This window comes from Crocodylus siamensis, chromosome 11 (assembly GCF_052110815.1).
Source record: "Crocodylus siamensis isolate JL-2025a chromosome 11, ASM5211081v1, whole genome shotgun sequence".
In the NCBI taxonomy this organism is placed as follows: Eukaryota; Metazoa; Chordata; order Crocodylia; family Crocodylidae; genus Crocodylus; species Crocodylus siamensis.
In genome coordinates this window covers 34,885,910-34,909,856 of record NC_143405.1, presented here as the reverse complement: position 1 = coordinate 34,909,856, position 23,947 = coordinate 34,885,910, and the positions used below count along the sequence as shown (strand labels likewise).

General features: G+C 44.4%; 1 protein-coding gene across 2 annotated transcripts in view; it reads left to right on the top strand.

Annotated features, from left to right (window-relative positions):
• VGLL4 (vestigial like family member 4) overlaps positions 1–23,947 on the top strand; it is a 134,104-nt gene that overhangs the window by 18,247 nt on the left and 91,910 nt on the right. The window contains exon 3 of one of the 2 annotated variants that reach the window (XM_090022647.1): positions 19,971–20,062. The exons of the other annotated variant lie outside the window; for it this stretch is intronic. Within the exon in view, the coding sequence (XP_089878773.1) occupies positions 20,017–20,062 (46 nt within the window). The 5' untranslated portion in view covers positions 19,971–20,016. The remainder of the gene's footprint in view (positions 1–19,970; positions 20,063–23,947) is intronic. 2 annotated transcript variants of the gene reach the window in all.

Sequence of the window (23,947 nt, the reverse complement as noted above, 5' to 3'; positions counted from 1 at the left end):
AGTTCTGCTAAGTAACAGCAACACGTCAAAGAACCAAATCATTTTCTTCACCCAGTTCTCTGTTTTTAAGTTTATATACGTAGTGATGTTACCATGTGACACTATTCAGTATCTGATTGCTACTCTTACTTCTGGCTTCAGACACCAGTCTAAATACCTTGGCTAGAGAATATGGTGTTCTATACTTGCAGTTACTTTTGTGTGTAGCTTGCAGTGTAATAAAAGGTCTTTCTGCCAAAGCATAAAATGCTTGGAGCTCTTGTTATGATGTCATTTTGAGAAACAAATGAAATTTCTTCTTCTGTCTTTAAGTTGTATTTTTATTGCATTAATGCATATATTTTTCCTTTTGAAAGCTGAAGGCTGGTTTCATCTGTTGACTGAAACAAAGCTTTGCTAATGATAATCACCTAATTGAAATAATTACAAATGAAAAAATTTCCACAAAAATGGGGATTAAAAGATTTAGGGATTTGTGGCATGGACTGATGTTTAAGATCAGATAAACCCAATACCATAAAAGTCTGAACTGATCTCTGGCTCACATTCTAACGAATTGATTTCCATTTGCTGGTTCTTTCTGTTACAGTACACGATTACCTTTTTGATTCTTTGCTTCCTTACAGTTCAGGGATAGGAAATAGTTTTTTATATCAGTTTACTAGTCTGCTTACTTATACTTGTACTGCTTACCCTCATTAGAGAGAGGGTTTAATGCAGGGGTGGGCAGTTATTTTGGCTGGGGGACCACTTCACAAGTTTTGGTGAGCTGTCAAGATCTGCAAAGGTAGCCCCGGTCGCTGTCTTGGTACTGGAAGTCCTAGCCCCTAACCCCTGACCTTTCTTATCAGAAGTCACTGCCTTTGCCCTGGAAGTACTTCTTTTGGGAAGGGGCTTAGCCATCTTGGAACGGGAAAAAAACCCAAATTATATACTAAAAATCAAGCATCCACAATAACATATTTTAATTTTATTTTAAAAATATGTTTTTGTCCTTATTTGTGTGTTTGCATCATGTACATAGAAGTGATTGCATAATATCTCAAAATAAAGTCTTACTCTTGTATATTGCAGGGGTGTGGGGGGTATGAGGTTTGTGGGGGGCTGTGGGTGTATGTGCGGGATAACATGGGGGTATGTGTGGATGTGAGTGGGCATGGAGGGCTTGTGGGGGTGTGTTGGTGGGTATGAGGTTTGTGGGGTGTGTGGAGAGGGATGGCTGGGGTTGTGTGTGTGGTGAGGTATGTGTGGGTAGTAGTGAGTGGGGCTCCCTCCAGAGACTGGTGGGGGGGTTGCACGTGGAGAGGGGTGTGAGGTGCAGTGTTTGTGGGGTGTGTAACTGTATGTGGTAGGAAGTGTGGTTGTGGGGTTTCCAGGGGAGGGTTTGTGGGTGTGGGTATGGGAGCCCCCCCCCAAGCCAGTCAGCACCCACTTCTGCCCCACAACAGCCCAGAGCCCATGCACCCTGCAGCGCCTCTCTGCCACTGCCAGTAGCATGCAGTCTCAGAGCGCTCCATGCCTGCTCTGGACTGACCCCCAGTAGGAGCGCATCAGCCCTGACCCCTGTGCCTGCTCCACATGGCCTGCCTGTGGCGCGCCCTGCCGTCCCCTCAGCACACAGTGGGCCTAGGCAGCTGCTGGCCCCAGCCCTGCAGTACTGGTAGGGACCCATGTGCAGCCCCAACCTGCCCTGCTGGAGACTTACCTGCTCACACTAAACAGCTGCAGCAACAGCAGCACTGGTGGGGCAGAAGTGTGCTCGGTATGGGGGAAAAGTGGCCCCTCTCCCCCAGTGCTGCCTGGTGCTTCCTGTAGTAGCCAAGTGCAGTCTGCACTGGGCTGCCCTGCACTGTCTCCACCACCTCCAGGCTACCGTGCGGAGCAGCAGGGGCAGTGAAGAGGAGCTGCAGGGCATCCCAGTGCATGTTCTATGCAGCTGCTGCAGGAAGCACTGGGCAGAACTGAGGGAGTGGGACTGCTATTCCCTGGTGCTGACCATACTTCTGCCCCGCTGCTGCAGTTGTTTAGTGTGAGTAAACAAGTATGCAGCAGGCACAGGGTGGGTTGGGGTTATGCATGGGTCCCTACCAGTACTGCAGGGCTGGGACCAGCCGCTTCTTGAGCTGCCTAAAACGGCAGTCCAGCACGGTGCTGCCTCAGTTACCCCTTTGTGCCTAGGGAGTGACAGGACGTGCCACTATAGGACGATGCCTGGCCCAGGCAGGACCAAGGGACCTGCTGCGGGTTGGACAAAGCCCCTCTGTGGGTCGGATCTGGCCTGTGGGGCTGTATTTTGCCCAGTCCTGGTCTAATCAGTATAATGCACAAGCTAAATCTATTCCAACACGGAGGAAAGGCAGCAAGAAGGCATAGCAGCCCTCCTGGCTCTCCAGGGACCTAGCGGACCTTCAGCGGCTAAAAAGGAAAGCCTACAAAGGATGGAGGACGGGATTCACCTCCAAGGAGGATTATTCTGCACTGGTCCGGTCCTGCAGGGAGAAAACCAGGAAAGCCAAGGCTGCAGCTGAACTTCAACTGGCTTCAAGCATCAAGGACAACAAAAAGTCCTTTTTCAGATATGTGGGGAGCCGGAGGAAAAGCAAGGACAATGTTGGACCCCTACTAAACCAGATGGGGCAACTGACAACTGACGTCCAGGAAAAAGCCAACCTATTAAATAGGTACTTTGCGTCAGTCTTTCATCAGTCCCATGGGACGCCCATGCCTGCTATGGGACAGGGAGATCCGGGTTATGGGGATCCCCTACCCTCCATAAATGCTGACCTCGTGAAGGAACACCTTGAGAAGCTGGATACCTTCAAGTCAGTTGGCCCTGACAATCTGCACCCCAGGGTACTCAAGGAGCTGGTGAGTGTTATAGCCTAGCCCCTGGCACGGATCTTTGAAAACTCCTGGCGCTCTGGTGTAGTGCCCGAAGACTGGAAGAAGGCCAATGTGGTGCCGATCTTCAAGAAAGGGAGGAGAGTGGATCCGGCTAACTATAGGCCTATTAGCCTGACTTCTATCCTGGAGAAGATCTTAGAAAAGTTTATTAAGGAGGCCATCCTTGATGAACTGGCCCAGGCTAACATCCTAAGGGATAGCCAGCATGGGTTTGTTGCGGGTAGGTCTTGTTTGACCAATCTCATTTCCTTCTACGACCAGGTGACCTATCACCTGGACAAGGGAGAAGAGATTGAAGTCATATATCTTGACTTCAAAAAAGCTTTTGATCTGGTATCCCATGATCACCTCTTGGCCAAACTGGCCAGTTGTGGTCTTGGCTCCACCACGATCCGCTGACTGGGAAATTAGCTCCGTGGTCGGACCCAGAGGGTTGTAATTGATGGCAGTCACTCATTGTGGTGCCCTGTGACCAGTGGGGTCCCTCAAGGCTCTGTCCTTGGACCCATACTGTTCAACATCTTCATTAATGATGTGGACATTGGAGTCAGGAGTGGACTGGCCGAGTTCGCCGATGACACCAAACTTTGGGGCAAAGCATCCACGCCAGGAGATAGGCGGGTGATCCAGGCTGACCTGGACAAGCTCAGCAAATGGGCAGACAAGAACCTGATGGTGTTTAACACCGAAAAATGCAAGGTTCTCCACCTTGGGAGGAAAAACCTGCAGCATCCTTATAGGCTCGGCAGTGCTACGTTGGATAGCACTACAGAAGAAAGAGACTTGGGGGTCATCATTGACCACAAGATGAACACGAGCCTGCAGTGCGATGCTGTGGCTAGTAAAGTGACCAACAGAAAGAAGAGCAAGCTGAACTCGTACTTCAAACATGTCTGTTACTAATGATAGGAGTTTAAGTAGGGAAACTACACGTTGAAATCTGGGGCTGGAGGGGTTTTTTGATGAAAAGGCTAGCACTTTAGGACACTAAGGGCATTTATACACATGCTTTGGGAGTGGGGGGCCCACACTAGTTACTGGCTCCAAGAGTGGCTCTTATGTATCAGCGTAATTAAAAATGGCAGTGGGGACACTTCATCTAAAGCACATCCAACAAGGTTTAGATAAAGTTTGTCATAGTTGACTCCAAAAAGAACATGAGTGAACGTGATATAAATAAGCATGACTCCAAAATGAACATGAGTCGCCAATGTGATGAAGTAATAAGTAAAGCTAACTGCACTCTTTCTTGCATAAGTAGGTGCGTCACGAACAGGTCTAAGGAAGTGATGCTTCCCCTCTGTACAGCATTGGTCAGGCCCCATCTGGTGTATTGCTTCTGGTTTTGGGCGCTGCACTTCAAAAGGGATGTACATAACTTGGAACGGATTCAGAGGAGGACCACTCATTTGGATAAAGGCCTACGGGGAAAAACCCTACAAAGACCAGTTGAGGGACCTGAATCTTTTCAGCCTCTGGAAGAGAAGGCTGAGAGATGATCTTGTGGCCATTTACAAACTCGTTTTGGGGAGCGGGGGGCAGCAGGAAATGGGGGCTGTTTATCAGGGCACCCATCGGGGTAACTAGAAACAATGGCCACAAACTGAAGGAGAGCAAATTTAGATTGGACATCAGGAAAAAATTATTTACTAGTGAGGGTTGCCAAAATATGGAATAAGCTTGCAAGGGAGGTGGTGCTATCTTTGGAGGTATTTAAGAGGAGATTGGACAAACACCTGGCTAGGGTCATCTGATCCCCAGCATTCTTTCCTGCCCAGGGCAGTGGGTCAGACTCAATGATCTAACAGGTCCCTTCCGACCCTAAAATCTATGAAATCTATAAATCTATGAAAGCACCCTCACCACCACTTTTAAACACAGGGATGCTGATGCACAAGACTCTGGAGGCTGCTGGAGCTCATTGGACCTTAATCAAGTCTGTTATCTTAACTAATCAAGTCTGCTTTGATGTGCTGAATTTCAAGCATGTCGGAACAGCCTCGCTGCTCGTGTATAGGCACCCCTAGAAATTATTTTTGCCTGCTGTTAACCTTTTGCCTTAACCCAGTCCGAAATTCAGAATGCTTAGAAATTTGTTTTGGTTTATGGATCTCCCGTGTACTTACTGAAGGTGGTGCTCAACATGTTGGCACAATTTGTTGAGTCTAACAGGTAAAAAATAGTGTCAGTAACTAAAGACATTAGCATAAATTGAGATTTTTAGTTACTTTTTGTTCCCTCTATTACATAAGGAAGGATGAAGGATTAGAATTATCTGTTACTTTAAAACCTAATTCTTAGTTACACAAATACCTATATACCATCACTCACTTGGAAGATCTCTTTTTTTGTTTACAAGATGATGTAAAGGAACCGAGTATAAATGCAGATCAGGCACTATATCATTACCATCATTGACCTTAAAACTGCTTTAGAAGAATTATTTCATATGGCTGTTTAGATTTCCCAGGATTGTTGTTCATTTCCTTAAACAAATCTGACAGACTTTTTTGCAGTTGCACCTATGTCAGTAAAGTTGAACTTTTTATAGTTATGTTTGCACTGTACATTGTTTGAAGTGACATCTCTATTTGATTACAACAAATATGCAGGCAGGTAGGTACTTTAACAGCTACTAATTTAAATCATTCTGACCTGCAAAAAATTTCGTGCTTTGGTAGCAAGTTTAACAGACAAATTTGGTTAACATCTGAGTCATGAAAATGATGAATTGTGGAGAGAGAAATGACCGAGATAATTGTATTTGCAAATATTACCACTGTGAGGTAAATGTTAATTATTTGGACTGATTTTTAGTGGTTTACCATTTTATAAAAAGAAACCAATTAAATAATGAATGTTTTATAGGTAAAAATAGAGATGGATTTTTGTAGAAATAACAAGGCTCAGGGCATTGATGAATTTCCTATGGGAATTCATTATTTGCTTATCGGTACTCTAGTTCTTTATTCTCTTTGAAAGAAAACAAAATGATGTCATTACCAACCAATCACCTTGTAGTATTGTTGCAAGTAAAAGATGAGTATGCTGACAGTTTGTTGCATGCCAGCAGCTGTTCAGTATTATGGCGTTATGAAAGAATGTCATCTGTAATCGTAGCGGAATAGCTTTGCCATTTTTCAGCATTTACTCTATACTGGGTAGAAATGAGGTTTGCTGAAAGAGCTCTGTGTTCATAGGTCCTCATAAGCTATGTTAGCCTACAGTTACCTTACAAGTGTAATTGTGGTTTATTTATATTAGTTATTGGGCAACTAAATAGTCCTATTGGTTATTTATTTTCCATTTCACTGTCTCCACACTTAAAATTGGACCCAATTGATTTTGTTACCACATATTCAGGATTTCAGTCAGATATTTTAAAGGACTGTACATCTCATTGATAATAAATAACTAATGATTAATTAATAGACTTATAGGAAGTACAGATTATTTTCTTCTTTATCTATAACGTGTTGGTCATAGGTATTACGGAGTAGTTGGACCCAGTGTTTTAGACTGTACTATAATACTATTACGTTTTTGTAAGGAACGTCCCTTGGATTCTAAACAACATTTTAAAAGGCATACTGCCTTATCACAGAGGGAAGCAATGGAGCGAAAGTTCAACAACCAGCTATCATGGAGTCCACTCAAAGTAATCCTTATGTACTGTGTGTTGGCTGTGTAGCAGCATTCTCCTTAAGTGTGGGCAGATAATGCATATTTTCTGAAACCTCAGTCCTGCTGGAGGATCCCTGCTCAGGTAGTCCTGTCCTCAAGAAGTCCCTTGGACTTGCATTTATGGATAACATCCTCATGTTATAATGTGCTGGGGTCCATTCTGTACCATCTGGAGTCCAGGAAATTTTCATACTGTATTTGCATATTTTTAAATTGCTTGTCACTGAACTTGGCAAACTATCCTGAAAACGCAGGCTGGGGTGCAGGTGTATTTGGAGTTCTATGCTTACTTTGCAGGCCATGTGCTGTTCTGTATGGGGAAATATCTTAGAATCACTGTACTACAGTAATTGCTTGTACACTCATTCCACACTAAGGGCTTCTATAGATATGTAGTGAGGCTGCTACAATGTGCTATAAGGCCATGGTCTTACAGGCATGACTGGACTGATGAATGTTGTCAGGCACAGCCATCCACTGTGCCTGCAAGGCCTTGACCTTAATGTTGCACTGCCGCCCTGACTGGGAGTGTCCCTTTGTATGCATGCTGTGTGGGAGGAGAGGTAGAAGCCCCCCCCCCCCCCGCAACATGTCCCAGGACCCTGCCCGACGAGCACTGATACTCATGGCAGGGGCTGGGACAAGCAGCAGCTGCGGAGAAACGCTGATGCAGTCTTGGCAGTTCTTGGTGGAGCCAGACGATGAGCAGAATACCAGCAGGGAGAGGTGGAATGCTGGCAGAGAGACATGGGTGGTGAAGCCTGGTAAGAATGGCAAAGCAGGGCATGGGGTGAAAAGCTCCAGTGCCAACCAGAGAAGCCCAGCGGGAAAGCCCGCAGGTCCAGGCTTGGGGAGCTGAAGTTTGCCAGAAGGTCACAGTGGAGAGAGAAGATTGTCCTCATGATCCTGAGTGAAGACCAGGCTGCTCTGGAGAGTACGGGTACTGCGGCAGGGAAGGATGGCAAGTGACGGAAAACACTGAGGGCAGCCTGGTGAAGAGGGAGGAGCCTGGCAGCAAAGGGGCAAGTTCTGCCAGGTGGTGGGTTCAGGAGTAACTGACTCCTAATCTGTTGGTCCCTGGGAAGAGTACTCGGAGAAATGGACAAAAGTCCTTCTTCCATCTCAGGAAAGCAGGGGGGTCCTGGGGTCTGAGTCCTAGGTACCCTATTGGCAGACACCAAACGTCTTCTCTTTTAGTTTAGTATCTTCTAAGTTATTGTTCACCCCAGGCTGGGGCATGTTTAGTTACCCGAAGGTTAGCCCGAAGACAGGGGATCCATTTGGGAGAGATTAATGGCTGAACAGACCCGACCTTGGTTGAGGTGGGCCTCACAGGTGAGAAGATATCATTGTGGAGAAGATTACAGGGAGCAGAGTCCTCCCAGGCTGTGGATGTGGTAAGGGTGGGGTAAAGGGGAGGTTTGGAGCCCCACAAAGAAAGACCCACGACCCCTCTGAGACCACTGACAGTGAGCTGCCTCCCCCATCGATCAACATCAAAGTCATGGCAGGAGAGTAGAGGCAGCACTCCAAACCATCTAGGTGGCCTCAGGGTGCTGTCTCATCCTGATGTCACTGAGGAGGAAGGCAGTGACCAGAAAGGGGCTGGGCCTTACAGCACCTGCCAGCAACATGCTGCCTGACAGGGCCTCACTCTGGCTCTCTGGGCCCCTGTATGGCTGTCCCTGTGTGGCTGGCCCTGGATAGTGCTCAGGAGTGCTCAGTGGCATGGAATAGTTAGGGATGGAACCATATGGCAGAAGTACTTCACCACAGCACATCCAAAAAGACTCTGCTGGGGGTGAGCAGCAGCTGGGAGCAAGTGATGGCACTGCTGCCAGAGACAGCAAGGCAGCAGCCCTGGGGAGATATCAAGGCTGAGCAATGGGTGCAGCAATCTGCAGCCCTCTGCAACACTCATCTGAGCCAAGCAACAGCTCTGGGGTGGGAACAGGCCAGGCAGAGGTAGCCAGTGGCCTGACCGGGGGGCGGAAAAGGGGCCTGTTGGGCTCCTGGACATTGAACAGCCTCCCTGGTGCATGTGCCCCAATTCATAAAATGGTTGCTGCTGGGTCATGGCATGAGCCTCCTGGTTGGACCCCCATCTGGGCAAGTGACTTCTGGGTGTGCAGGGTTAAAGTTGGGGGGCAGGGCAGCCCTGGGAGGGAGGCAGCCGGCTCCACGAGCCCCATCCTGCTCCCATGCCGGTATGTAGGAAAAAAAGGTTGGGAACCACTGGCGTAAATTACTACGCAGTAAGGGTGGACATGTGTAGATGTGTGCCTGTACTGCACAGTAATTTAGGCTAAGGTGCCTTAATGTGTCTCATGTAGATGCACCCTTAGAGCAATAACTAGATCGGGGTGGGCAAAATGTGGCCTGCGGGTCGGATGTTGCTTGCCAGGCCATTCAATCTGGCCTGCGGGGCTTCTAAAATACTTATACAATTAATATTTATCTGCCCCTGGCTGTCATGTGGCCCTCAACAGCTTGCCAAAACTCTGTGAGCGTCTTTCCACCCAAAATAATTGCCCGCCCCTGAACTAGGGCATAGGAACTGTCTCATTCTACAGCCTGTTTTGAACCCTGACGTGCTTATTTTCAGGGCAGCCTCAACAAAGCCCTTAAGTGTCAGCAGCTCTGTTAGGATTCAGATCAAAGTCTTGTGAAGTGCTGTTTGTGTTGGTAATGTTTTTCCTGGGACTGTTTTTCCTGTTCCCTTCAGCACGTCCAACAAGAAAAACAGATAGGGTGCTTGATGTTAGGCCCCTACTACTACCAAGTAGTAAATGTATGCTCTTACTGAGTCTGGAGGAGATGCATCTAAGGAATTCCTTACTTAAGACTAGCCTGCCTAGATGCCATCTATTCAGTTGGGAGACTAACAAGTTAAGTCGTGCAGGCTCAGATTCCACCAGAGTAGGTTGCCAAGTAATCTAGTGTCATGGTTTCTCCCAATGTCAAATGAGACAAAGTCTTGCATCTTTTTCCATTTTGCTGCTCTCAAAAATGAAGAAGGAGAAACTTCTGCATTCTCTATGTATAAAACTATTACTGAAACCTTACTTCCATGATCCTGGGTGCTAAAAATTGTTGGCAGTCTTTCAGGACTCTGTCACCTTAGATGTGAGACTGCTAGAGAAGGGGTGAGCATACTGCTGCCTTTGTTAGCCATTTTCAGCAGGCTCTGCATTGTGAAAAGAAGGTGCATTCTTTTAAATGAATTGGGTAGCCAGCCTCTGGATTTATTGCATACTCTTTCTCATCACTGTAGAGTTGTGTTATCTTATGAATACATAAATGTTGGAAAGGCTCTTTAAATCATCTGTGATCCTTGTGGTGAAATCTTGTTCTTTTTGTTTTGTGGGGTGCTGTTGCTGATTGTTAATCATCTGAATTTATGTAAGAACTGTAAACTGGGTTTATGTTCCCATAATCTTGGGCCCTCCTTTCTAGCTAGTGTAATTTGGAGAAATGCCAACTCTGTTTCAGGTGGATATGTTAGGGCAAATGCTACAATATTCGCTGAAGTTTTTTTTGTCTATACATAATATTATTTTTAATCTTGCCACATGCACTCCTATTGAATTTTCTGTCTGGAATTTTTGTGTTAAATGTTTCTACCTCCTGAAACTAAAAAGAGAAGCCTACACCAAATAGAAAACGGGACTCATCACCAAGAAGGACTGCACAGCAGTAGCTCGCACCTGTAGTGAGTGGACCAGAAAAGCCAAGGCAGAAGCCAAACTCAGGCTAGCCAGGGTAGAGTTGAGGACAACAAAAAGTCCTTCAAGTTGGAGGAAAAACAAAGACAATGTTGGACCCCTGCTAAATCAATTGGGGCAGCTGATGTCTGACACTCAGGAAAAGTCTAATCTAAACTATTACTTTGCATCGGTCTTCCACCCATCCAAAGGGGTCACCCTTTCAGATAGGACGCAAAGCATCCAGGGGGCAGGAGGTGGGTCCACAATTGACATGGATCAAGTAATGGAACATCTTGAGAGGCTCAACATCCACAAATCATCAGGCCCAGATGGAATGCACCTGAGAGTCTTGAAGGAGCTGGTGGACATCATAGTATGCCCTATGGCAAAGATATTTGAGAACTCGTGGTGCTCAGGAGAAGAACCGAAGGACTGTGGAATGGATGCTAACTGGCTTAGGGACTGCACCCAAAGAGTGGTGTTGGATGGGTTGTTCTCGGCCTGGAAGGAGGTGGGCAGTAGGGTCCTGCAGGGTTCGGTCCTTGGACCGGTGTTATCTAATATTTTCATCAGTAATTTGGCCAAGGGTATGAAATGATACCAAATTATAGGGCAAAGTTTCATAGTTGGTAGGGTCGGAAGGGACCTGAACAGATCATCAAGTCTGACCCCCTGCCATGGCAGGAAAAAGTACTGGGATCAAATGACCTCAGCAAGGTGTTTGTCTAGCCTCCTCTCAAAGTCCCCCATGGTAGGAGCCAGCACCACTTTGCTTGGAAGTTGGTTCCAGATCCTAGCCACCTTGACAGTGCAGTAGTGCCTCCTGATGTCTAGTCTGAATTTACCCTCTGCCAGCTTGTGACCATTATTTCTAGTCACTCCTGGTAGTGCTCGGGGGAACAGGGACACCCCCAATACCTGCTGGTCCCCTCTGACTAGTTTGTAACAGACCACTAGATCGCCCCCTCAGCCTTCTCTTGTGGAGGCTGAACAGGTTCAGGTCCCTCAGCCTCTCCTCGTAGGGCCTGCCCTGCTGCGTCCTGATCATGTGAGTGGCCCTCCTTTGGACCCTCTCCATGTTGTCCACATCCCTCCTGAAGTGCAGCACCCAGAACTGGATGCAGTACTCCAGCTGCGGCCTGACCAATGTTGCATAGAGGGGGAAGATCACCTCCTTGGACCTGCTTGAGATGCATCTGTGGATGCATGACAAGGTATAGTTCGCCTTCCTGACCATGTCCCCACACTGCCGGCCCATGTTCATTTTGGCATCAATAATGATTCCAAGATCCTTTTCTGCCTCTGCACTGACAAGAAGGGAGTTCCCCAGCCTGTAGGTATGCTGCTGGTTCTTCCTTCCCAGGTGCAGCACCTTGTTAATACACCGAAGGGCAGGGAGCAGATCCAGACCGACATGGAAAGGTTAGATTAATGGGCGGAACAAAATACGATGCAATTCAACAAAGATGAATGTAAGGTACTCCATCTAGGAAGGTGGAATCCCCAGCACACCTACAGGTTGAGGGATGACCTCAGCAGCTCAGAGGCTGATCGAGATCTTGGAGTCATAGGTGACCCCAAGATGAACATGAGCAGGCAGTATAATGAGGCCATCAAGAAAGCCATTCTCAACTTGTCGTGTGTTAGCAGATGCATGACCAACAGATCGAGGGAGGTAATGCTCCCCCTCTATGCGGCATTAGTCAGGCTGCAGTTGGAGTACTGTGTCCAGTTTTGGGTGCCACACTTCAACAGGGACATGAAGAACCTGGAGAGGGTTCAGAGGAGGACTACTTGTGTGATTAGTGGTCTCCGGGAAAGACCCTACAAGGAGCGGTTGAGAGATCTGGATCTCTTCAGCCTTTATAAAAGACGGATGAGGGGTGACCTTGTAGCTGCCAATAAGTTTATCAAGGGAGGACAGTGGGGAATTGGGGATGTGCTGTTTACCAGAGTGGCCTAGGAGTAACTAGGAATAATAGGTGCAAAGTAGTGGAGAGGTGATTTAGGTTAGACATTAAGAAGAAATTTTTTACAGTAAGGGTAGGCAGAGTCTGAAATGGGCTTCCAAGAGAGGTGGTACTATCACCTAACTTGGAGGTCTTCAAGAGGAGGCTTGACAGTCACCTGGGTGGATCATCTGACCTTGGTCCTCTTTCCTGCCAGGGACAAGGGGTCAGACATGATGATCCATTGGGTCCCTTCTGACTCTATAATCTATGAATCTATGACTGGAAAAGAGCCAGCGTGATCCCAATCTTCAAGAAAGGAAAGAAGGAACATCCAGGGAATTACAGGCCAATCAGTCTGATGTCCATCCCTGGAAAGATCCTGGAGAAAACTATCAAGGGTTCCATCAGCAGCAGGCTAACGGAAGGCAACTTTCTGGCAATGCTTAGGGTGTGCATGTGGCAGAATGCCACCTCTGTCTTGCCCCAAAAACTCTGTGACAATTTAATTAACATGGGCCCTGCAGATGGCAGGCCTCCAACTTAGGGTACCTAAAGAGAAAGGATACATTCCTGAGGGAGGGGGGAAACCTGCTCCCTCCGTGTACGTGACTGGCATAACATACCTGGGTGAGGGGCTTGGGCTCCCTATTATTCTGAGCAATGCCAGTCTACCTGGCAACCCATGATGCTTTTTAAAGTGGTGGCTGGCAGCCAACAGGTGCTGGTCTCCATTGGACCAGGTAAATGAGGTCATAAGGGCTATGTAAGTTAAGGACTGCCCAGGAGGAGGGGCAGTAGGCATGATGAAAACTCAGAGTGAGAAGAGCTGGACCATTTGAAACTTGCTCGCTCTCTCTCTCTTGAAACCCATGATCAATGAACTGCCTGTGGATGATGCTCGTGAGTAAGCTACCTCAGGTCTAACTATATATATAGCTTGTAGTAATTCAGATGTGTGATCAAAGGCTACCCAGCCACCCTGTTTGCTTTATGGGATTTCTCTGATATTGGTCTACCCTGTACCCTATTCCAAACCTACTCCTTGTAACCAGTAAAGTTCTCCTTTGTACTTAGCATGGGAGACTTATTGGGAGTGGGTCTAGATTATGCCTTGGGGTCCCTTTGGTTCAGCTGACTTAGGGAAACCACTATTCGTGCTTGAGACTGAGGGAAGCATCCCAAGTTCTTGAAGTGAGTCTAGTACCCTCAAGGACTACTAGGCCTTTGTTTCCCAGGGGGCACAGTGCCAGAATCAGGCCAGACCAGGCTAGCGGGTGTGCTCCAGCAAGTGGGATGGCTAGATGCGAGGCACCCCCAGGGAGACACTCGGAGCCTGGAAGGTGGTTGGGTGCAGTGAGGTGGGTGGCTCGGCACAGGAGTCCCCCCTACTGGCCTGCCACAGTGCAACGTGCACCCCCTGAGTTTGGTGGTGCCCCCCCTGCAAAAAGGTGCCGTTGACACTGCCGGTGGTGTCTGCGGGTGGTCCCCAATTGCCAGTGGCTGCTGCCAGTGCTGCCAGCAGCATCTGTGGGAGGTAGCCAACTGTTGGTCAGCACTTGCCACCCCTCCCCCCCCACTGCTGACAGCGCCACGGCTGCTGGTGGGAACTCGCGGCTGCCACACTTCTGCCACTGACAGCGCTGCTGTCACCTGTGGGAGCTTGCTGTGCCCTCCAGGGGCACGTGGCGTTCATGCCCTCAGCTCTTCAACATCTTCATAAATGATCTGGATTCAGGCATCAGATGCAGACTGGCAAAATTTGCACACGGCACTAAACTATGGGGGAAGGCAGTCACACTGGAAGATAAGCTGGGGATATAAGCTGACCTGGACAGGCTTGCAAGGTGGGCAGACCAAAACCTGATGGCATTCAATGTAGAGAAGTGCAGGGTGTTCCACCTTGGGAGCAAAAACCAGCATCATGCTTATAGACTCAGCAATGCTGTGCTTGCTAGCACCATGACCGAAAGAGACTTGTGGGTCTTCATTGACCACAAGATGAACGTAAGCCACCAATGCGATGCCATAGCCAGCAAAGCAAACCAAACTCTAGCATGCATCCACTGATGCATCTCCAGCAAAACCAGGGATGTCATCTTTCTGCTGTACTCGGTCTTGGTGAAGCTGCAGCTGGAGTACTGTTTCAGTTTTGTGCCCCCCACTTCAGGGTGGATGTAGATAAGTTTGAGAGAGTCCAAAGCAGAGCCACCTGTATGATCAAATGCCAAGAGAACAAGCCTTGTGAGGAGAGGCTGAGGGACATGGGACTCTTCAGCCTGGCTCAGGGGGGACTTGGTGGCAGCCTATTAATATGTAAGTGGGATGCACCAGGATCTGGGAGAACAGTTGTTCACCACGCCTCTCCAGGGAATAACAAAGTCTAATGGTCACACACTTCTGGACTGCTAATTTAAACTAGACATAAGGAAAACCTTTTTTATAGTCTGAGTGTCCAGGGTCTGGAATAGATTGCCCCCAGAGGTGGTGCAAGCACCTACTCGTCACTCATTCAAAATACGTTTGACTGCTTATCTTGCTGGGATCATTTGACCCCAGGAGACTTCCTGCCTTTGGCAGCGGGGCTGGACTTGATGATTTTGCGAGGTCCCTTCCAGCCGCTAATGTCTATGAAATCTGTGAGTTTTAAAAATCATGTCTGAAAGTTTTTCTGGAATAAATATAAATAATAAAGCTCATATAGGAAATAACAAATATTGAGACATCTGTTTTTGTGATCGTGTCCCAGAATGTAAAAAAAGCTGCAAAATGTTAAATGTAATTTCAGATACTGAATAGCGGATTTTTTTCCAGTAATTTGTGAACGGAAATAGTTAAAGTAATTATTTTGAAATAAGTATTGACCAACAGCATGCAGGTCAATTAGTGTCTGTGATGTTGGACAAAATGGAATCTCAGCAGTTTCTTGAAACAAAAGTAAAATGACAAGCAGTTAATGTCAATTGATTTGGTAAAAGTTAACTGAGTAGTTGGTGTTAAGGTTTGTGGTCAAAATGGAGAGTCATGAAGTTATGGAGGCCATGGTAGTTGTCAAGAGAGAGCTTACAAGTAAGATATATCTTAGGGTCCTGCTAGCGGGGATTTTCATGCTAGATTTGGGACAGAGTGGGTGAAAACAATAACTGAGCTGTTTGTCTTGAAAGTGGGAGAAGTGTGGAAATTCTAAAGACAAGACCCAGGTTGCATGTTAATATCTTGGGGTGAAAACAAAAATGGCACCTGTTTTAGTTGTTCAGAAAGAGCACGTTTCAGGAGTCATCAGTGTTTGTGGCCATTTTGTTCCTCCCTATACATTACATACTACCCTTTGGGTGCATCTACATATGCTATTAATGCTATAAAGCAGGGGTTTTCACCCTCTTTTAGTCTAAATACCACTGGTAGACGGATGCCAAGGAGGGGAGGGGGTAGCGTGTGGACAACGGCGGCGTAGCATGTGGCTGAACATGGAGCAGGGAGTGGGGACGGAGTGCCGCCGCCTCCCAGGGGCAGGGCTGGGAAGCTTACCGGGCTGGGGTGAGGGCAGCGGTGCCCCTCTGCGGGGTGGAAAAGCTCACTGGGCTGGTGTGTGGTGGTAATGGCCACTGTGTGTGAGCTTCCGCACCCTGCAGAGGGGCACCACTGCCCTTGTCCCACCCCAGCCCTGCTCCTGGGAGGTGGTGGCACTCTGTCTCCACGTGCCTGCACATACTCTGTAGGACCAGTCTAAGTACCTGCAGGGGTACCTGGTTGATAACCCTTGCTATAAAAGCTTACTGTGCAGTAAAATACTGTCCAGCAAACCATCCCTGGGAGCACGTCTGCACATGCTCCCTCTTGGGAGCAACCCAATTACAGGCCTGCTCCTACCCTGTACTGGCCCTTTTATAGGGCTATTGAACCCTTTTACAGAGTTAGAAGATCCTAGAATAGGAGCTTTACACAGAGTTACTGAATTTTGCTCTCTGCCTCCCCCTCCCACCCCATGTTGCCCCCCAGTTTTGCCTTCCATTCCACAAATGTTTTAGGAAAGAAATGAAGATCAAATAGAGTTATGTTTTCAACTTGTTAAATAGGTCAGGAAACTGAATGATTGTATAAGTGGTGCCTAGATTGTAATAGCGTTACAATTTCATTAGCATAATCACTGGGCTGATGGTAATGCCCCCAAAGAGGTTCCTAAACATTATCTTCAAATTAAATTTAGATAAATGTTTTGTAAAAGGTGCAACTGCCTCAAAGTTATGCACATGCTTAAACATTCCTCAAAATACCAGACATTTGTTTGCAAACTGCACACTATCAAAGCTGCTTTGATTCTGAAGAATTTCTGCTTTGCAGCACTGCTGTGTTTTTTCCAAAACTGTTACCCTAGTGATTGATGGTAAATATTTTGGATTGATTAAAAGGAAAAAGTGGTGTTTAGTATTGAAAATGTACCTCTTTAAATATCTTTTAGGTCCACATTAATCGGCATGGAGGGGCAAGGAATGTTTAATAGAATGGAATTTGCTGTCAGATACCAGTCATGGCTGGGAAAATTGCAGCTGACTGAATACTGTATTATTAAGTAGGGTAGGATATAAAAAAATCTGCATGAAATTTACCAGAGCACAGTACTTATAAATGGGTGTATTTTCTGTAGTTTTGTAATTTCTTTTCTTTCAGGCTGTTTCATAAGAATTCAGCTTTTCTACATCAATTTATTAAATAAATGGCCAGAAGTTAATTGCATTTTTGTTTGTTTTGTTCACTGTTTGGTTTTACTTTTATGTGGAGAAAATGAATTGGACTCTTAAATGTTAATACATTATTTGGGCTTAGTTACACAGGGTTGACACAGTAGAAGGTTATGAAAAGCTGGATGTTACAGTTATTTTTCTGTAAATGAATTGATCAGCTAGAAACTTTACTTGTTTCAAGATATTTTAGATTTATACTATACTAGCAAACTACATGTTGTTTATCAGAAATGTGTTCTCTCCAACTTTAGAAGTAGAGACTAAGGACAGATTTTCTATATTTTGAGGTAGAGAACTCAAGGGGAAAAGCTAATATAGTGACAATTTATAACATTTTGGATTTTGGTAGATTTGCCTTCTCCATCCTTTCTTCTTGTCCATGCCTTTATTTAATTGTTTTTATTGCAACATTACTTTGTGTCCTTGAAAAAGGTTACTGTTTCAAACAGGTGCTTTTCCTTCCCAGCAGACTGCAACTATGAATTTTACAGAATATATTAACCAGATGCCACAGGTTCTAGGATCGCTTTTCAATGCATTTGCCAGATAGCGGTGTATACCAGCTTCCACAAACAGACTGAAAGGCAAAGAATTTGTTAAAATGTGTATTGTATAAATATATCTAAAAAGTGTCATTCTATTAAAAATCAGGTTTTTATTTGTATAAATGCATAACGTGCAAGCCATGTATTTTTTAAAAAAAAAAAAGAGTCAGGAGAAGTTTCATAAGGTCGTCGAGTTGATTTGTACAGAAATATGGAGCCGCTTGAATGAAGGGGACCTGTGCAATCATAATTTGCTCCCCTTATGTATTACCATTATGTCATAGTCTTCCTGTGAGCACAAGCTTTTAAAGAGGCCCCACATTTGGTGTACAGAATAATGTTCAACTAATGAACAGCTATATTTGGGTTATGTCTTCATAGTATAATGGAGTGTCATGCCCTTAAATTTAGTTGTGAACATGGTAGCTTGCACACTGGAGTCTATGGTGCAAAGTTGCATTTGCACAGAGATACCTGAGCTAACTCTGTATCCACTAGCTGTGGATCTGGAAGCAGAATGGCCATAGTGTGGTTCTGCATCTCAGCTAATTATTCTTTCTGCTCAGTTATAGCTCAGACACAGCACTACTTCAGTGCAGCTTTTCTGTCACCTGTTCTAAAGCTAATCTATCCATAGCAAGCTTGGCTATTTCTGTATGGTACTGGTTTGACCACATGGACATACCTTTTCATTTCTCTCCATTGTTTAATGGGTGGGCCCATATTTCATTTTCTGCACACCATATGAAACCTGTTCTGAAGGTAGATTTTTCTCATGAACTTTTCTGTGCCCTTCGCCTTTCTAGCATCTTGAATGCTTCACAAACATTATTTATACTTTACCTTATTTCTGTGAAATGAGTAGTTACCATTTTCCCTATTCAACAGATGGTGAACTGAGGCACAAGATCAGTTGGCATCTGGTGATTTTGATGACTAATTTGTAGGGTCATTAATTGTTTTTTGACACATTTAATGGGAAATGTATGCTTTTCCTTTGTATTATTTGGATGTATTGGCAATTTTTTTTTTACAATTTTTGACTTGTCAATTGACAAAACTTTATTTGACCAGTCAAATACTCAACTCCACTAATTTGTGATATCTTAGGTATGATTTTTCTAGAATGTAGTTTTATGTAGCACTTCAAAGCACAGCTGTTACTGATATTAGGTGCATCTGTGAGTTATTGGGGATAGGTTGTAACTGCTGGTCTAAGGACATAGGTGGACAAGGTTCTTTGAATGAATCTGATATTTTTTATTAGACCAACTTAAATAGTTGGGGGAAAAAATTTCTTATCAGGCTTTCGGGTTTAAAAACCCTTCGTCAGGCTGTAACTTGCTTAGCATCATACAGGAACTCTGTGACAGAGGCAGGGGAAACATCCAGCTTTCCAGGGCAGTATTCAGCTGTCTTGGCCATTCAGCCATTTTTTCTCTTATGGAAGTTTTGGTTTTATTCACACCTACCAATTTCTGTCAGTCTGTTGCAGATGTAAACAGCTTTCTATTTTCAGTACACAATGGTGATTCATTCTTGCAGCAGGTCCATTGTCTGTACTGAATGCGGACTCCACTCTTTCTCACCCAGCTAGCCTGGTGGAAGTCTGAAGCTGAAATTTGTAAAATTATGTTCAGCCTTGGACTGGAGCATGTCCAGTACAGACATGCCAGATCACTGACGGCCTTTTCTCTTCCTCACTGACTTCAGGCTGCAAGGGAGCCAGCTGCTCCCCCTGAGTCTCTCCCCACTGGAGGCAGTGGAGCATGCTAGGAGCTGAGATTTCCATCCCCCAGCTCCCCCAGAGTAGTGTATGTAATGATAGAAACAGTTGTCTCTTGATTTGGCATTTGTGGCAGCACAAAATAGCAAGCATGAAGATGTCCCTACCCTTTGTTGAACCACATCAGTGGCATGAAAAAAGGTAGTGTTAACTAGTGTTGCTTCATTGCAACAGCCATCTGTTTACCTCTGTGGCATAAGAGTGCGGGCAGCCTGGAGCTAGCTGCCCTGGCCAGATGCTCTGGGAACTTGGGATCCAAACCTATACACCCCAGAAATTCCCATATAGGATTAGGCCTCTCAAACCCTGGGGACTTCTGCCTTGCTTATAAAGATGTCTCGGAGAATCTTGGGAAGCCTCTCTGTGTGCCACAAAAGGCAGGCTTTCTGCCTATGAAAAAGCATCCTGGGTGCTCTGGGTGCGCATCTCTGTAAGCTGGGAAAGTCTTTGTGGGTCCTGGCATGGAGGCACAGGATCTGGGGAATCTCCAGTGCCTTGTGCCTCTGTGCTTCATGCAGAAGCATGGTGTAGCAGGCTCATGGCCACAGGGGAGCCTGTGATGCCCTGTGATGGTTGTGTGGCCCCTGCCTGGCTCTGGCTCAACTGTAGTTCTCCTTTCATCACTCACCTGTCATGCCTTGTTCTTACTGCAGGTTGTGTAATGGAGACTGCCTGTGGACTCTGAGTGAGCCTGACCCTATGTCCTTCACCTCCTGGGTCCCCTCAGTCGCAGCCCTGCCCCCAGGTTAGTAGGCCCTCTCGCCTGTCTGTACCTCTTCCAGGCACCTGTAGCCTTAAAGCAAATTGTATGGCTCTGTTTCTTCCCTATACCATGTGCCAAGCCTTGGCATTGGGCCTGTGCCCAATGCAAGATGTTGGGTGATGTGTGTTTCACCTAGTAGAGTGGATCAGCTTGATCCACTTACTTTGGTTATATCTGTTTTTATCCTAAGTGTCCACATGGTATGTGTAGCACCACAGATGAGAACTATACAGAAGTCCCTGTTTGAAATTGGAACTTTTTTTGAGCAGATTGCAATATTGGTGGCACATCTGGCTCCTTCCTCCATAATACTGCAAATGGCCCAAACCATGGGACATTCTCTTCTTTGTAGCATTATAAGGGTAAATGAAGCACTTTAACAATAGTATGTATCCAAGGTCTAAATACTGTTTGAAGGCAGCCAGAGGATGATTTTCTAATTTTGTGGTTAGATTGCTCAAATGGGGTGTGACAACCTGAGTTCAGAGCTCTGTTTCAGTGAATGTTTTATTTACACAAGGTGGAATAGTGTAAACAAGAGGCAGAGAGGGCACCCTACTTTGGAATATCTGGTAGGTTGGTCATTAGAGAACAGTCCTGACTGGGCAGTTGAGTTGATAATTTGCTGAAATTGAACCTGGATTTTCTGGTCATGTAGATAAGTGTTGTGATCTATCCAGGATGCCATCATCATGACTGGGTCCTCCTCCTCTTCCTCCAGCAGTTTTATACACTCAGCCCTTCATTTTTGTTTTTATGATATATCCTTTTGCTTTTACAAATACTCAAATTTATTTCAGTGTTGAATGAAGCACAAAAACATTTATTTTTCAGTTTTGTGTTTTGGTGAAAGTCAGCTTTTTTTGTTTGTTTGTTTTTGGTTTGATCCAAACCAAATTTTTGTTTTAACTTCAGCTGCTCAATTGGGGGAAAAAAATCTCAACACTTGTTCATACAGTTATCTTTCTTTGTGATCATGAATTTTCACTAGAACAAGTAATTCTGGCCTGATTGCATTTTACATTAATAGGTCACACAGGGTGTTTACTTCTGGTTCAGTAAATCTGGATTGCATGTTTATATTTTCTTTAATTTTCTGAATAAGAACTGCACTCTGCTAAAAGACATTTGGAATTTTTTTTATGGTTTGCTTTGTATTAGGTCAGTTTTCTGTGAGACTGAACAAATAAATCCTAAGAAAATTTATTTTCAAACTTCACCTACCAGAAATACTCAATAATACTCAAATGGTACTGAAATGAATTCTCTTTTAAAACCCTGTATTCTTTTGATAATGACAGACTTTTGTATGCTAGTCAGCTCAGTATGTTTTCAGGGTATGTTTCTTTTATTTTAACCAGATTTTATTTTATTATATAATATAAAAGTTTCTGAGTTCTCTTGAAACAATACTATGATAGTAATTGGCTTTCTTCCAATGTATATCTACATTCCAGGTCTGCTTCCCCTAAGAACAGCTCTGTACTCTCAGGAGTAACTGTACCATTAGTACTCTCTATTCTGCAATTGCTTTTTAGGGCCCAGTTATAGTTTCGTAGATGTTAGGGTTGGAAGAGACCTATTAGATCATCAATTCCGACACCCTGCCCCAGGCAGAAGAGAATGCTGGAGTCAGATGACCCCAGCCAGGTGTCTCTCCAATCTCCTTTTAAATAGTTCCAAGGAAGGGGACAACACCACCTCCCTTGGAAGCATATTCCATATTTTGGCAACCCTCAATGTAAAGAACTTTTTCCTGATGTCCAGTCTGAATTTGCTCTCTTTTTGTTTGTGGCCATTATTTCTAGTTACCCCAATATTTAGTTATAGGTGCCTGACAATAACAAAAAGAAAACTAGCTCAGCAATGGATCCACCATCTCTTGTTTTAGTATATTTGTATGCTAACACAGTACTTGCTCAGGTTTCAGTGGAGGACATTTTTACATTATAGTTATACGTGTTGTCAGTTTTAAAATGTTATGTGTTTTAATTTACATTATAAATTTTACTAAATTATAAGTTATGGCTCAAATACACCATTATCATTTTAACTCTGCGGCCAACAAAGCTGTCTCTTTAGTAGACAATTGGCATATAGTGATAGATTCTGAATTCAGGAGTATGCAGAATCTCGTTTTTTTGGGTGAAGCCTGTCAATGCAGTGCAATAAGGCTTCATCTTTATTGGGATTTCCAATCACGATTTTTATTCAGAGTACAAGCTTTATCATCGTGCATGTAATAATAGTGTGTTTTTTCCTCTCTTTATCAGAAAGGTATAATTTAATTATATCAGTCTGTATTTTAGATTGATAAATATCAAAGTAATGCAACTGAATAACTAGTTATGATGTATTTATTCACAAGTAAAATACTACGTATCAGTTTGCAAGATATTTTGTTGCACACTTGTGATTTCAGTTTTCTTTGAATAAAATAAGGATTTATTTATGTGGTAGAATGTCCCTTCCAAAGCTGCAATACAGAGAAAAGTAACAGAGTTTACTTGCTGAAGTAGTGCTTTTTTTACATGTAAAAGAGGGAGCAAATTTTCAGACAATTCTTTTATGGCAATTAAGATGAACATTTTTTCCTATGGGGAAAAATTGCCTTGTTTTAGAGAGAAACCTTAGGCTTCCCTGCCTTATTTTCATTGACTTGCCTTGTCTAGAATGCTAGATAAATTTTGTCTGACTTGTAATGATCACTGGTTATATTTAATGTGTTGTGGTACCACTAGGGAATTGGTCAGCTGCCTTAATCCATTCTGCTGAACTTCTCATGACTCTCAACAGATGTTTTGCCTTTAAAGGTCAATTTTAACTTTCTGAACCAACTAGCTCTATGTGTCCCAGAGTTTGCCAGGTAAGAATGGGAATGTGGTTGTTTGACATCAGGAGTAAAATTCTACCAGTTTATTTTTTCCGTAGGTATATTTTATTTAAGAAATGAATACAAATACCCAAATTCATAATATAATGAATGAATAAGTTTGAAAATAAAAGAGAAATGGCAAAAAATGGGGAAAATAAAATTATTCAGAATATTATGTTTAGGAGCAAAATTGTTCTTTATCACTACATAGTAATAATTCTTATTTGTAATACAGCAGTACTTAAAGCCTAAATAAGACTATAGCTTGATGGTCTCTAGGTACTGTACAGAGAGATTGCAATGGTTTGAGAACTCTGGTGCAATGAACAGGCTAAGGGAGGAAGAAGACGACATTGTAGGAAAGTTAGTAAAGGAGATCTAGGTTACTCTCTTTGAATGTAGAGGCAAAGTCATTTCACATCTCAAAAGAACAGCATGAAAATAGGAGAGACAGATAGGAATGAAGTTAAAACTAATATCAGATGTATACTTTTGGTATTTAAAATCTATGTAACAATGTGTTTCCATTAAAATCATTGCTGTTCCATAGGACCTGCAATACCACATCAGATGTCTGTCATGTCTTGTTCAAACCCAGTTTCTTTCTAACAATGGATAGTTATTGCCTGATTTATGTCTCAGTATTTGCATATAGCCTAACATAATTGTGAAGTAATGTGACTCCTGGCAGATGTGACACTTCAGACATGATTAGTCTGTTAATCATGATTCTGGCTTTTCCCTGCACTGTGAAGTAGGGCGCAATAGATATCAGATCCCCCAACCCCAAAATCATGCACCTTGCCATGCAAGTGTGCTATGGCAGGTGGTGGAGTTGCTGGGATCAGATTCCATCATGCTTTAAAATGAATGTCTGTCAATGGCATTTTGTCTGTCTTAATTCTGTTAATATCATGTCTACAATAATACCCTGTAGCAGTCTTTTCCATAAACTGATTCCATTATTAGATTCATGTAAGTTCGTGTTGATT